General features: G+C 39.7%; 1 protein-coding gene across 3 annotated transcripts in view; it reads left to right on the forward strand.

Annotated features, from left to right (window-relative positions):
• Positions 1-11983, forward strand: part of PARVB (parvin beta) — a 48179-nt gene extending 36196 nt beyond the window's left edge. For all 3 annotated transcript variants that reach the window (XM_083859114.1, XM_083859116.1, XM_083859115.1), the window contains exons 8-13: positions 1045-1064; positions 2261-2322; positions 3467-3535; positions 4422-4523; positions 5406-5478; positions 8766-11983. In XM_083859114.1, coding sequence (XP_083715240.1) covers positions 1045-1064; positions 2261-2322; positions 3467-3535; positions 4422-4523; positions 5406-5478; positions 8766-8842 — 403 coding nt within the window. In that variant the 3' untranslated portion in view covers positions 8843-11983. The remainder of the gene's footprint in view (positions 1-1044; positions 1065-2260; positions 2323-3466; positions 3536-4421; positions 4524-5405; positions 5479-8765) is intronic.
• Positions 11984-12660: the final 677 nt, after the last annotated feature.

Below are 12660 nucleotides of genomic sequence, written 5' to 3' on the forward strand. Positions count from 1 at the left end.
AGCTGAGGTTTCCCTTCACATGGCCTGAAGGCAGCTTTTCTAAGAGGGGCTTACATGAGCCCTCCCTCAGTTTATCAGTGTTTTGGCTCCCTGCAGCCTTGGCTCAGCTTCCTGTGGCTTTGAAGATAAATGAAGCACCATGTGGTGCTTAGTGGGGAAGATCTTTCAGATGGAAGCGCTCAGAAATGAGATCAGAAATGAGATCACAATGTCTCTGTGTGGACAATAAAGGTCTCACAGTGGGTTTTGTAGGATCAGAGCTCTGGGTCAGGTTTGGGGGCCAAAATTTCTCCCCTCTCTCCTGTGCCCTTGAACAGTGCAGTGAGTTTGTGCTCTCTTCCAGATGTGGTTTGCAAGATGTGATGGATCTGCAGGCTGGGGTTTGGAGATTTTTCAGCAAGAAAGATGTTTGCAGATTTGCATGTGTGTTTATACGTGTATTTTATGGAGCTAATTAATATTATACAGTAATGGCAGTATTAAGAGGCTACTGCTTAATGTGTCCCATATCCAGATAGGAGCAAACCTATGGAAAAAGCTAATTATTATTTGAATAATTTTAAATTCCTCTGTGCCAATCAGGGCCTGATTCTCAGCTGAGAAACATCTGCATCTGTCTGCCGATGTCACTGGCTCTGTGTGTATTTCACATAACATTCACACAGAATGTGTTTTCTTCAGAGAAAACAGGTCAAAGTGAGACAGGTGGCTTTGCTTCTTGTAAGCTGTGTGCTATAGGTGATATTTGTGGAAATGCACACAACAAGCACATTTACTCATTCACCATCATGGCTAAGAAAGTGATAATTGTGTGTAAAAAATGTAATTAAGCATTTATATTAATTTCAAATGGAGTTTCCTGGCATCACTGGGCATTCCTGCAGCACAGTTGGGTCTGGTCTGTGATGTTCTCAGCCCCCTGAGCTTGCACAAGTTGTTTGTCCTCTGTATATTGAAGGAAAACTCCTTTAGGGCCATTCTCTTGTCTTCTTGAACTGGTTATTCATGACCTATCTTAATGTTTTTCAATTCTCTGACTTGCAGGATGATGATGGGAAGGTTTGGTAAGTAATAAACTTGACTCTGAATATTTTGTTTTTGTTTTTGTTTTTGTTTGATTTGTGTCAGGCACAGAAATCTGGTCATTTTTTTCTTTCAGCTACTCAAGACAATTGGTTGGGCAATTCTGTCAGGTTGGAATGTGTTGTTGGGGGCAGGTTTTGTTACTCCATGCAGATGTGGAGATGGAGATAGGACCAGATCTAATTCCTTTGCATGGAGAATCTTATCTCTGTATTTACTAGACTTTGATGTTTAGGCCTTACCAACTGTTTGTCTCATCTTCTAAACAAAACCCATTTCTTTTGGTGTTGCTGCCAAGAGATTTCCTTATTTATTTTTTCAGTGGCATTAGGTAATTTCTCATTTTAAAGATGTAGGCTGCTGTAAAGGATGAAAAAAAGTAATTTATTTTCTTTATTTGCCCATTATAATATGTCAAAGCTGTCATTTCTCCTCTTGCAATGTATCTACATTAAATATTAAGGCACTGAAAAATAAGTAATGTCAGGGAGCTTTAGGGGCTAAATAATATATCTTCAGATATCAAAGGAATCTAGATAATAAATATGTTTGTTTATTTGACAGCAGAAAACTATTAAAATGTCCTCTCTCTGTAAATAAATAGTATTTGATCATGGAAAAGCTGTCAAAAACTATGTTGAATACAGATAGGATTAGTTATTGATAGACAGTGCTTTGAAGGTAGAAACATAATTTAAATCTTTATACTGACTTTAGGCTTTGCTATTCACACACTGCTGAATCAGAACTCACTTGAGTTCAGTTCTAACCTTTACTGACATCAGGGGTATTAGCAGTAATTCTAAATTAACCAAATCAAGGTCTGAATTTGGTGCTGAATGTGGATGCAGCTGTAGCTATATAAGTTAGGACTGGGGTATAGTCAGAATTTGTGTTTTGTTTTAATTTTTCTTTCACCCACATATTTTGTATACCAATTTTGAATGGCAGAAGAGGGAAATCAGTGACTATTTATATTTTCAGTTACCTCTAGAATTCCCAATTTGCTCTGGGCTGTAGCCAGACACCAAAACAAGGTGCTGACTTTTAGCTTGGGTCTCTGTTATGTGACTTTCTGAGGAGAAAAAAACCTTTAAGCTTTTGTCAGGAAACCTGCTTCCCACTCTTGTGTTGCTGGAAATGTTCTGATTTTAATTTTGTTTCCCCCCCAAACCAGAGCGCGATGCCTTTGACACACTTTTTGATCACGCCCCAGACAAGCTCAGCGTAGTCAAAAAGGTAAAGAGCAAAACCCTGGCTTTATTTTCCACATTGTATTTGTTTTTTTCTGTGTGTTTGGAAAGATATTCAGTAACATCCAGCAAATAAGAGGAATCTGAAGTGGTGAAAAGGGTGTTTATCCCCAAGGATCACTGTTTCAAATGTGATTCACCCATAAAGAAGTTTGCTGAATATAAAGTTTTTACAGAAGAGCTGCTTTTGTCCAAATGCTAAGCACTTACTCCTATGGTCCCTTGGTTTGTCTTTTAAGGCTGAGCATCATTGCATGTCCATCCAAACATAATTTTGACATGATTTTGTGTTAGATCAGGGGGGTAATGGTGCTGTTTATCTCTCTCTGCCAGCTCTTGCTGCCTTGGGGGAATATATAAGAGACTCCATGTATTTCCATCAGATAGTTCCAGCCTGGCTGTTAAGCTGCTTATTAGGAGAGCAGTATGTGAAGATCAGTGTTGTAAATTGTCCCTTCCCTTTGTGTGAAATAAAGGATGTGTGCTTTTAAAATAGTGCTTTGGAGTCTCAGGAAGGTTTTTATCTTTCCGGCCTGAAATGTTTTCTAGAAAAGTGTTTTTAAGTGGATAAAGAACTAACTTAAGTCTTTCCACATGATAAAAGTGGTAACTCTGCTCCGTGTCCCTTCTGGAAGTGGTGTAAGTAGCTGACAGATCTCTGTGCTTCTGTCCATTAGCACAGATCTGGTTTGTAATTGGCAGGATTTGCATCTGGAATAGAAATCCCAGACCTGTGCAACATCCTGGCTGTAATCTGTGTGCTGACTGCACACATCCCTCCAGGAACAGAGTTTTGTGCACAACACTTGGCTGTTGACACTTTCAAGAACCTGAAAAAAAAAATAATGGGGACAATAAATGCACCTACTGCTCCCTTCATCTTCAGGCACCAATGTCACCATAGAGTTTTCTCAGGATACTAAAGTTTGCTAGATGTGCTGCATGTAACAGCACCATCTGCTGAGTGCTGGCATCTGGTGCAACAAAACTGACAGCTCTGTCTGCTGATTTGGGCAAAAGCAGGCAGAAAAACATTTATGTTGTGTTTTAAAAAAATGACTTTAAAGGTTATGTTAACCATTTCACATTAGCACTGAGTGCAGAATCTGACATCACTTTTTTTTTTATAGTCTCTGATCACCTTTGTGAACAAACACTTGAATAAACTGAATTTGGAAGTAACAGAGTTGGAAACTCAGGTAGGAGGCTTTATGTTCTTGGGTGTAATCTGTGTAAATTGCAAATTTTCAGGTGTGGGCTTGGCTAAGCAGAATCAAGTCTTGTTTCCAGAGTTTACTGAGCTGTGAGAGATGGGTAATCTTATTGTCTTGGCAAAAAGATAAACTCAGCATCCAGAAAATTATACCAGGAGTATGAGTAATTCATTTGAGCCTGGCTTGGTATAATATCAGTCATCCATTCACTGCTATTTTACAGCTTTGCTGAAGTAATTGGGCAGCTGGATCTGATCTGTCACAAGAAATTGTTGCTTCATGCCTTAGAGATACCCAAGAATTTATTTTTTAGAGGATGTCACTTATGCCATAACAGAGTCACAGTGGGAAGTCTTAGAACTGGCCAGTGTTATCCCCCTTAGCCAAGTCAGTAGGAACACTGAATAGAGTGGCTGAAAATATGTAGGGTTTTATTTAGTATTTGCTGAAACCATAAACAATCTATTTGGACTTGGGGAAAAAAAAATATTTTATGAAATTCAACTTCTTACCTGTGAGAGGGGAGACTTAATTTCAAGTTTGATCCAGCATAAAGAGTCTCATGTTTAACACACACAACTTGAGAGGGATTGTGATTGAAATGACCAGATATTGTAGGACTGAGGGTATATAATGTGCAAATACATTTCTCAGGAAGTCTGGGGGGTTTTTAACTGCTGTGAAATCAGCAGGATTCCTCAAGCAAATTAAATGTACATGAGGAAAGCAAGAACAGACTCCTGAACTTGCTCACACTTCTTTGAGAGCAAAAAGGAAAAATCAAAATACATCATTTGGGCCAAGCATCCTTTGTTCTTGTTTGTGAATGCTGATTTACAAGCAGATGCTTCCTCCTCATTTCTCTCTTTAGTTTGCAGATGGTGTTTACTTGGTTTTGCTCATGGGTCTCCTTGAGGACTATTTTGTTCCACTTCACAACTTCTACTTAACACCTGAAAGTTTTGATCAGAAGGTGGGTGGAAACTCCAGGTTATGTTTGTTCTGCATTATTATGTTTTTTTTTCAATTGTTTTATTCTTCTTTGTTTATGTAGTGGTTTTATGTTCACTGAATTTTGTTTGCCAGGTGGGAGATGGGATTTTGGGAGAAAAAAGCAAAACAGGCTCAACTTAAAAATAAAATAGATAGGTTTTATTAGCATACACTAAAAAAAAAAAAAAAAGGAAAATGAAACTTTTAAACACCTTCTCCTTTACTACAAACTGTCTACTTTTTTACTTAACACAGAGAGAAAACTATGATTTTTCAGTCAGTTGTAACTATTTAAACACAATTTTGCATCACTTTGGGAGAGGAGCTTTTTTAGAGTTTATGGAGGTACATGCTACAAGAAAAGATTTTGTGGCTTTCAATGTTACAAACCTGCAGCTGCTTGGAATTTTGCAGTAACAAAACTGCACAGAATTCATAATGCTAATTACCTTGCCTAAATTTCAGTGAGTGTGGACAAAAAAATCTGCTATGCAGATCTCTTTAAATTGTAATTTTTGTTCCACAAAGGAGAGGTTAAATGAAGACAACACCTGCCTTCTTTCGCTTTTGCTTTTTGCCCATTTTTTTGCCTCTGAATTGATGCTCCTGTGTGATCTTGTTTAGGAGCTCTTTATGTACAGTTGGGCTTAGCTGGTTTTGCGGGTTCTCTGCACAGCCAGCCCAGGAACTGCTGTCACCAAGAATTTATGGTTCTGCTGTGCTTAAACATGTAAATGTTTAATACTGATTTAAATTGAATTATCAAGTACGGAGAGAGTAAAGCATCTAAAAAAAAAACCTTGATTAAAGGTTTTTGATGCCTCTATGACTCTTGATAACCTAAACCCTTGGCCTCTTTCAGGTGCACAACGTTTCTTTTGCTTTTGAGCTGATGCAGGATGGAGGCTTGAAGAAGCCAAAAGCTCGTCCTGAAGGTATGGATGTGCCTCGTGGCTTTAAACTCTGTATAAAATCATCAGAGCACATTTATTTCATGTGCAATTCCATTCCAAGTAGCAACAGCACCACAAAGTGGAGCTATGGATGGGCCCCTTGAGAGTTTTCCAAGGGATTCATTGTCTGTGCCTGGGGTATGTCCTGCCTGTGCTTCTTGTCTGGAGCAGATTCACTGAGGTGTCCAAGTGGAGCTTCAGTGAGTCATTCAAGAGCTGTTCAGTGCTGTATTATAAATTCAGCTGGTGTTTTCAGTAACAATCCAAGCAGAAAGCTTTTCATGGTCTAATTCTTGTAATTCTTACAGCTGGTGCTGGTCTGAACTCCTGTGATGAGATTTCAGTGACAGATAACTGGAAGTTTTTGTGAGGCTTTTAAGGAGAACCAGTAGCAAAAGATCATCTTGATTTATGTGATGTGGAAGTCAGAACTAAAAAGTGTAAAACCCAAGTTTTTCCCCTTTAAGTTTCTGAATTTAACATTAATTATTGATGAGGTCTGCATTGTTCCTTGCACTAGGGATAAAAAGAGGAATTAAAACTTTATGACTACTAAACGAGCAGTTTTTATTCCTGATGTTACAGAATATGTATATGTTACAAGCTTCTGCAGAACAAAGGAAAATGAAGACCCCCCCCCCAGAAACATTTGTTCTGACTTAAAATGAGACAAAGTGGTGAGAGTAAATAGATTAACTAGCAGTGGAGATGGTTATAGAGGGGAGAAAAAGGCAAAAGACAGTATTAAATGGCATATATGTGCTGTCAGTACTGCTGTTGTCAACTGGGGCATGAAAAGTGCTCCTGAACAATGCTGAAAATGATGAAAACCATAAGAGGTTACCTTATCCCATAAGGCTTTCTGACATCCTAACACTATCACGAATGGTAAAACACTATAGCACATCTTGCTTGTGCAGATTCAATAAGCAGGAAAATACGCTTTAAAGTGTTTCACTGACTGAAAATTTAATTATTAATATAAACTGGAGAACCAAATTAGCTCATCCTTTTTTTTTTTTTTTTTTTTTTTTTTGCTTTTTGCTGCTGCAGGATGTACCATTCTCTTGTGTGTTTTCCTTCTTCTTCTCTGTGTGTGGCCATTCCCAGCAGCAGGTCCCAGCTGTTGGAGTGACAGTGCTGGTGTGGTATTTGTGTGCCTGAAACTGACTGTTGGAAGGGTTTTCCAGCCCTTGGAAAACTGCTCCCTTGGAGAGGACAGTCACATCTTGGGAAGGGCTGGTCACTCTAGTGTCATTTGTCAGATCTTGCCAGTCATATATTGCAATGTGTGTTTCACAGAACAATAATTCATTTTGACAGGGAATCTGAAGCTCTGAAAAAAAAAAAAAAAAAAAAAAAAAAAAAGGTGTGTTTTTCTGCTGCATTAATGCCATACCCTGATCCATTGTTTGTTCATCACTAGGCTGGGAAACCTGTCAGGTGAATCCAGGCCCTTTAGCATGAATTGGGTGTAGTAAATGCCTCTTGGATTAGAATCATAGAATTGTTAAAGGTTGGAAAAGATTTCTAAGATTACTGAGTTCAGCCATTAACTCAGCACTATTATGTTCACCACTGAGCCACATCCCCAAGTGTCACGTCTGCACAGTTTCTAAATTCCTCCAGGGATGGGGTCTGCAGCATCATTTTTTGTCCCTATAGGCCATACTTTCTGCAATGCTTGCAAGCAGTAGGTCTTGTTAAATGTTGTAATGTGTCTGTGTGCAGGTGTGAACAAAAATAGGACCATTCAGGTCATCTCTTCTTTGTTCTTCCAGCCAAATTCAGTGGATTGGGCCTTCAGCAGAACTTGGTGCGGAGTTACTGCAGCAGAACTACGTTGTGGTGGATTAATTTAGCATCCTCTAATGAGGTTGTTGTGGACTGTGAAAGCTTTAAATTAATGGAATATTTTAAACTACTTTTAGAGTGTATGGCCACTTTCAGTTAACATTTTATCAGTTTTTGTTGGTAATGTTATGCTGCACATGTTTTATCTTATTATAAGAAACAGGAGGATGAGAATATGCTTATTCCTGGAAATAATTGTTAGACACTGATCAATAGGGAACACTGCAGTTGCCCACACAGGGAGGATGCGCTGCACGCTCTGTACTCTTTAATGCAGCAAAGACACAACTAGATCTGAAGTTAGGAAAATGGAAAAGTGAAATTACAATATATCTTTTGTAGCCATGGTTATTAACCATTGGTCTGCATTGTCAAGGAATGGAGATGGAATTTCCACTACTGGAAGATGGAAAAAAGAAAAACGATTAAGAAAACATTCAGTGTTAAGCTTGTGTTTTAATTTGGGTTGACTTGTTTTAATTTGGGTTGGCTTGTTTTAATTTTGGTATCAACTTTCTGCAGTACTGGAAAAATTAGAAGTTTTGTTTTTCAATTCTCCAGATAGGACATTTCTTTTTTTTAGGGTGCATGACTTCACAGCAGTTACCATCTTTCTTTGGGGCAGGAGAAGATTCTTCTGCAAATGGGAACTGAATATGTAAAATAATACAGGGGAAAAGGGTAGAAAGAATGTTTGAGAGATTACTCAATGTACCAGGTGAAGTGTTGGGGTTAGAATGGTGTCTAGTGTGGGAAAGAAGGGTGGAGAGGTCCTGGCAAAGACTCTTCAAAGCAGACAGTGGGGGTTTCCCTTGAACATCACATTAATTGGTCTGTTAACAGTTTGCTGCCTTCCCAGGACTTTTGGTGATGTTTTAATTATCTCTTCTTCCTCACTTCTGCTTCCCTATATATTGTTCACTATATATAATTTGCTTCTTCCTGCTCATTTCTTACACGTTATATCCAAACTTTCTTTCTACCACTTCAGCATTCCCTGGGCTGTGCTTTCCCCCAGAATCCCTGAATTCTTGGCATGTTATTGTATAGGTGGAGAGGTGCAAACAGGAAAGCTTTTTATTCAGAGCTGTTCCAGACCTGTTCCCTGGCATAGCGTGATAAGAAGGGTTATTAAATAATAAAAAGCCTGGAGTCTGCTAAGGATTGAGGCTCTGTATTAACAATTAATTCATGGACTGTATCATTGATGTGCCATACCTCAGGATGTGTGTGACTGCTTGTTCATCATGCAGGACTTTTAAAAGGCTTTGGGAGATCAGAACTCTGTGAATTTGATTTATTTCTTTTTTTTATTCACAAATCCATCAGCTCAGAGATGCGGGGACTTCTGTTCACATCAGGACAAAGGAGGGGAAACAAAATGCAAATTAAGGACGTCTCCTTTTCTTCCACAGATGTTGTCAACCTGGACCTGAAATCCACCCTTAGGGTTCTCTACAACCTCTTCACCAAGTACAAGAACGTTGAGTGATCCTGGAAGCTGCTGAGGTCTCTTCATCCTTCAACCTCCCTGGGCAGAAGTTACAATAAACACGCCCTCTGCATGTTCCCACTGTGCCTTATGCTATGTAACTTCATTCTTCCTACAGCTGATGTGTTCTCTCTGTAGCTGTTTGTAGGACAATCCCACTAAAAATGATGCATGTGCGTTCTCCATGTCACTTGGAAACGTGTAGGTCCTTCAACACTTTTGCCAAATGGATCTGCTGTTTGCTGTGATCCACAAATGCTCCTTTGAGAAAGGAAATATACCACTAACTACTTTAATAAGCAGGGAAAACATGAGGCCTTCCTCATGGCTTGAGGTTCTTTGCTCCTGCAAAAGGCTTTTCTTTTCCACACTCCTTGTCTGCAACTGGCATTTGATGATTTTTCCAGGCTTAGAGTGTTAACAGTAGGAAAATCACCATTGGAATTTATTTTGAAGCTGAGCCTTTTCTATTAAATAAGAGTTTGTGTGTTCTCTAGGGTGGGTTGGGCTGAGGGGAATTACAGGCACTGTCCTGAAGCTAATGGCAAAAAGCTTCAGTTTTTGTGTTCACCTCTTTTCTACTCAGTGTTACTTCCATTCAGTGTTTACACAGAATAAGTCTTGCAATGGGATGACCAACTAATCTTTTTGATGTCTAGTTTTTATTTAATCTCTTTTCTAGGAGAAATTTGGTTGCTAGGGCCACTTGTCACCCTTGAAGCAGGTTGGTCAGGAGCTGGTCACACAGGCAGAAGCTGGATTTTGCATTTTCCTCAGTCTTTCCTGAAACTAACAGAGGGAATGTGCTGGAACAGCAGCCCCCTAAATGGATTTTTTGAGGAGAGCGTTGTGGAGGAAATGGGATTGGCATTTCCAGAGTAAATGATATATAGAATATGTGTTCAATATCACCCTTTTCCTTTGAGCACATAGGGGAGAGATCTGATTGCTGCTTTTATGTATCACAGCAGCAACTTTTGTTTTATGGGCAGCCATTCCTTTGGGTGGAACACTAAGCAGAGTGCCCTGAAGGAGAGCAGGTAGAATTGCTCTGTTCCACGGGCTCAGTTGAGTCTTGTTGTAAGTTGGCATCTTTTTTTCCCTAAAACTTGATATTTTTGCACCAAATGTTATTTGCCTTTGAGCACAGGTTCAAGAGGAAAATGCTATTTGAATGGTATAATTTTACAATTGTGATTTTTCTCCTTCCCTTCTCAAGCATTTTTTCATCAAAAAGGGAGAGAAATGAGCTTCTACTTCTTTGCTTTGTATTTTTGAGTTCTGAGCTCTAGTGTTTGAATTACTTGGATCACCTCCTTTTACACCTCTAAAAAAAAAAAAGATGGGAGGGAGTTGCCCTTTCTTTGCATGAAAAATTCAGATCTCCTATGCTCTGCAAGGCTCTCTGGGGACTCTTTGCATGTCTGTACTTCAGGAAGGAGCTGACCTCCCTCTGTTTATACTGAGCCTGGAACAAGGGGATGTGCAGTTCAGTTGGGGCCACTAAACTCCACCACACCACCACCAGAGGAGACTTGCACAGGTGCTGAGGCCTGGTGGGGACAGCTCTCCTGGCAGCTGAATAGAATTGGTCTAACTTTTGTGCTGAGAAATAAAGGTATCATGAGGCTGGAAGGTCCCTGAAGTGAAAGATCTCTCAAACTTTTTGTTTAATGCAGGGTTGTTTGCAGGAGAAGCAAGTCTGTTAAAGAGTTGTCATTCCACCTCCCTTCCTTTAGGTGATGTGAGGTCCCAGCTCTGTTTATATGCTCTTGAGTTGCTGGGAAAGACCTCCAGAGAGTGTAGTTTTTGAGATTGCAACGAGTATTAATATCAAAAGCAAACAGAAGATATAAAGAAGAGATTGGTGAGGGTAATTTGGCTTTGGAAAGGGGAATGGCTGTTTCTGAGCTGGGATCATACAGCTGGCATCTGCAGGGCATGTGAGCAGAGGTGAGCTGGCTCTGATAACAGAGTGTCTGTTTTGTTGAATTATGTGTTTCTGATCCTCTTGCTACAACCATGGCTCTCCTTTAGCATTCCTGCTGTGAATCTCCCTGTCAGCCAGGACTGCTCCCCTGGACCAGGAGTCACAGCCTGTTCTGTTGTGGTCTTGTTTGTTGGTAGATGTTGCAAAGAGAAAATACTTTTTTCATTCCTTGGCTCCTGCCTGTCTGGCCCAGCTCACTGTTCTGCAGACACTGTATTTATTGTTAACCAGATCTGTGAGCAGGGCAGATTGAGCTGAAGTGTGGCTTCATCCCAGTCAACCCAGTTTCCAGGAGGAGCCATGTAGGTAAAGCTTCTTTGAACACCAGCTTTTGTCCTGCCTTTCTGTGACACATGCACGTTAATTCTTTGCCTCTCAGAAAGCTGAGTCAGTGTTAAAAATGTTATTCGTGATGTCTTTGTGTGTTACTGGGGTTTTACATATGGGTACCAGTCTGAATCCTGTTGAGTTCATCTGGAATGCTGAATGCTCTGCAGCATTAAAGCTCTCTCATTTAATGAATGTCTGTCTTTTCCAGTCCATACAACTTGACTCTAAGGTGCATTTATTTGACACACTCATTTACAGGGAGCTGTATAACCACAGAAGAAGCTCAGATAGTTCTCAGCTGCATTCTGTTTTTTCAAGGTGAAAAAACCGACAGTGGCAGATTTTTTTAAATCAATTTAAACCTTACAAGATTTCTTATTCCTCTTCCCCACACCCCAGTGCTTTCAGTATTAATGTATTTTTAAGAGTCTTTTCTACTGTTTTTAACAGTGTTTACTCTGAATTTCTAACTACTAAAAACCAGCCTTGCAGATAAAGTTCTGGACTTGTCCTATGCTGGAGACATAAATCTTAGTGATGAGAGTTGTGTACTGTAAGCAAGTTACAATGCAATGCTATGTTTGCTAAAATTCACAGCAGGAGTGTTTATGCATGTTTTTTGACAGTTGTACTATTTATTCAAATAAACAAATAATGATCACTATATTTTCTGCTTTTTTTTTTTTTTCTCCCAATGGAAGAATCTGTGGGAAGAACTTATGAATGGTGAGCTTCCCTTTGCTCCAGTGTGCAGAATGTAGAGTAGACCTACAATATAGCAGGGCAATGTGGAGAAGCAGGAAAATGAATTATCAAAACTTGTTATTGCTGTTGAATCCTTGAATTATTCTTCAGTGGCTGTTTTCATGTGCGGGCCAGGTATTTGTGGTGGGGGCGTGTACTTGAGATGTGCTTTGAGAACCTGCAGAAACTCCCACCCTGGGTCAGCAGCTCCTTGGAGTTGGTCCAGGGGCTTCTTTGCCCTGTTTTCTTGTGAGATCTCCTCAGGTTCTGGTTGCAAAACAAAAATGTCTTTGTTAGAGGCTCCCTTCTGGAGAATAAGACTCAACAGAATTACAAGAATGTTAAAAGGGTTTGCTTATTACTCTAAAATCTAAAAGAAAAGGTAAGAAAAATTCTAGGAACTATATAACCAGGTATTAACAGTCACAAAGCTACAAATACATGAAAAATGTATAAATAGCAAAATTCTTTAGGCATCACAGGCATGAAATCAAATTGCAACTCATAGAGGATTGACTACTGCTGTTCTGCAGAAGTCTGGACACTCCATGCACTGCACACTGCATCAGGTTTTGGAGGAAAAAAAAGTGTGTTAATAAATGCAACACGTACCTGGAGAAAATGTCCAAGAATGGTGGTTTCTGTAGGAAGCTCTTCCTCTTTAATCAGTGATGTAAAAGGGGAGGAAGAGCAGCAGCACAGCCTGCTGGAGATAACTCTTGTCTCACAGGAGGCTTTTGGTCCCTGGTCTGTC

The sequence above is a fragment of the Zosterops lateralis genome, assembly GCF_965231275.1.
Source record: "Zosterops lateralis genome assembly, chromosome: 4".
Lineage (NCBI taxonomy): Eukaryota > Metazoa > Chordata > Aves > Passeriformes > Zosteropidae > Zosterops > Zosterops lateralis.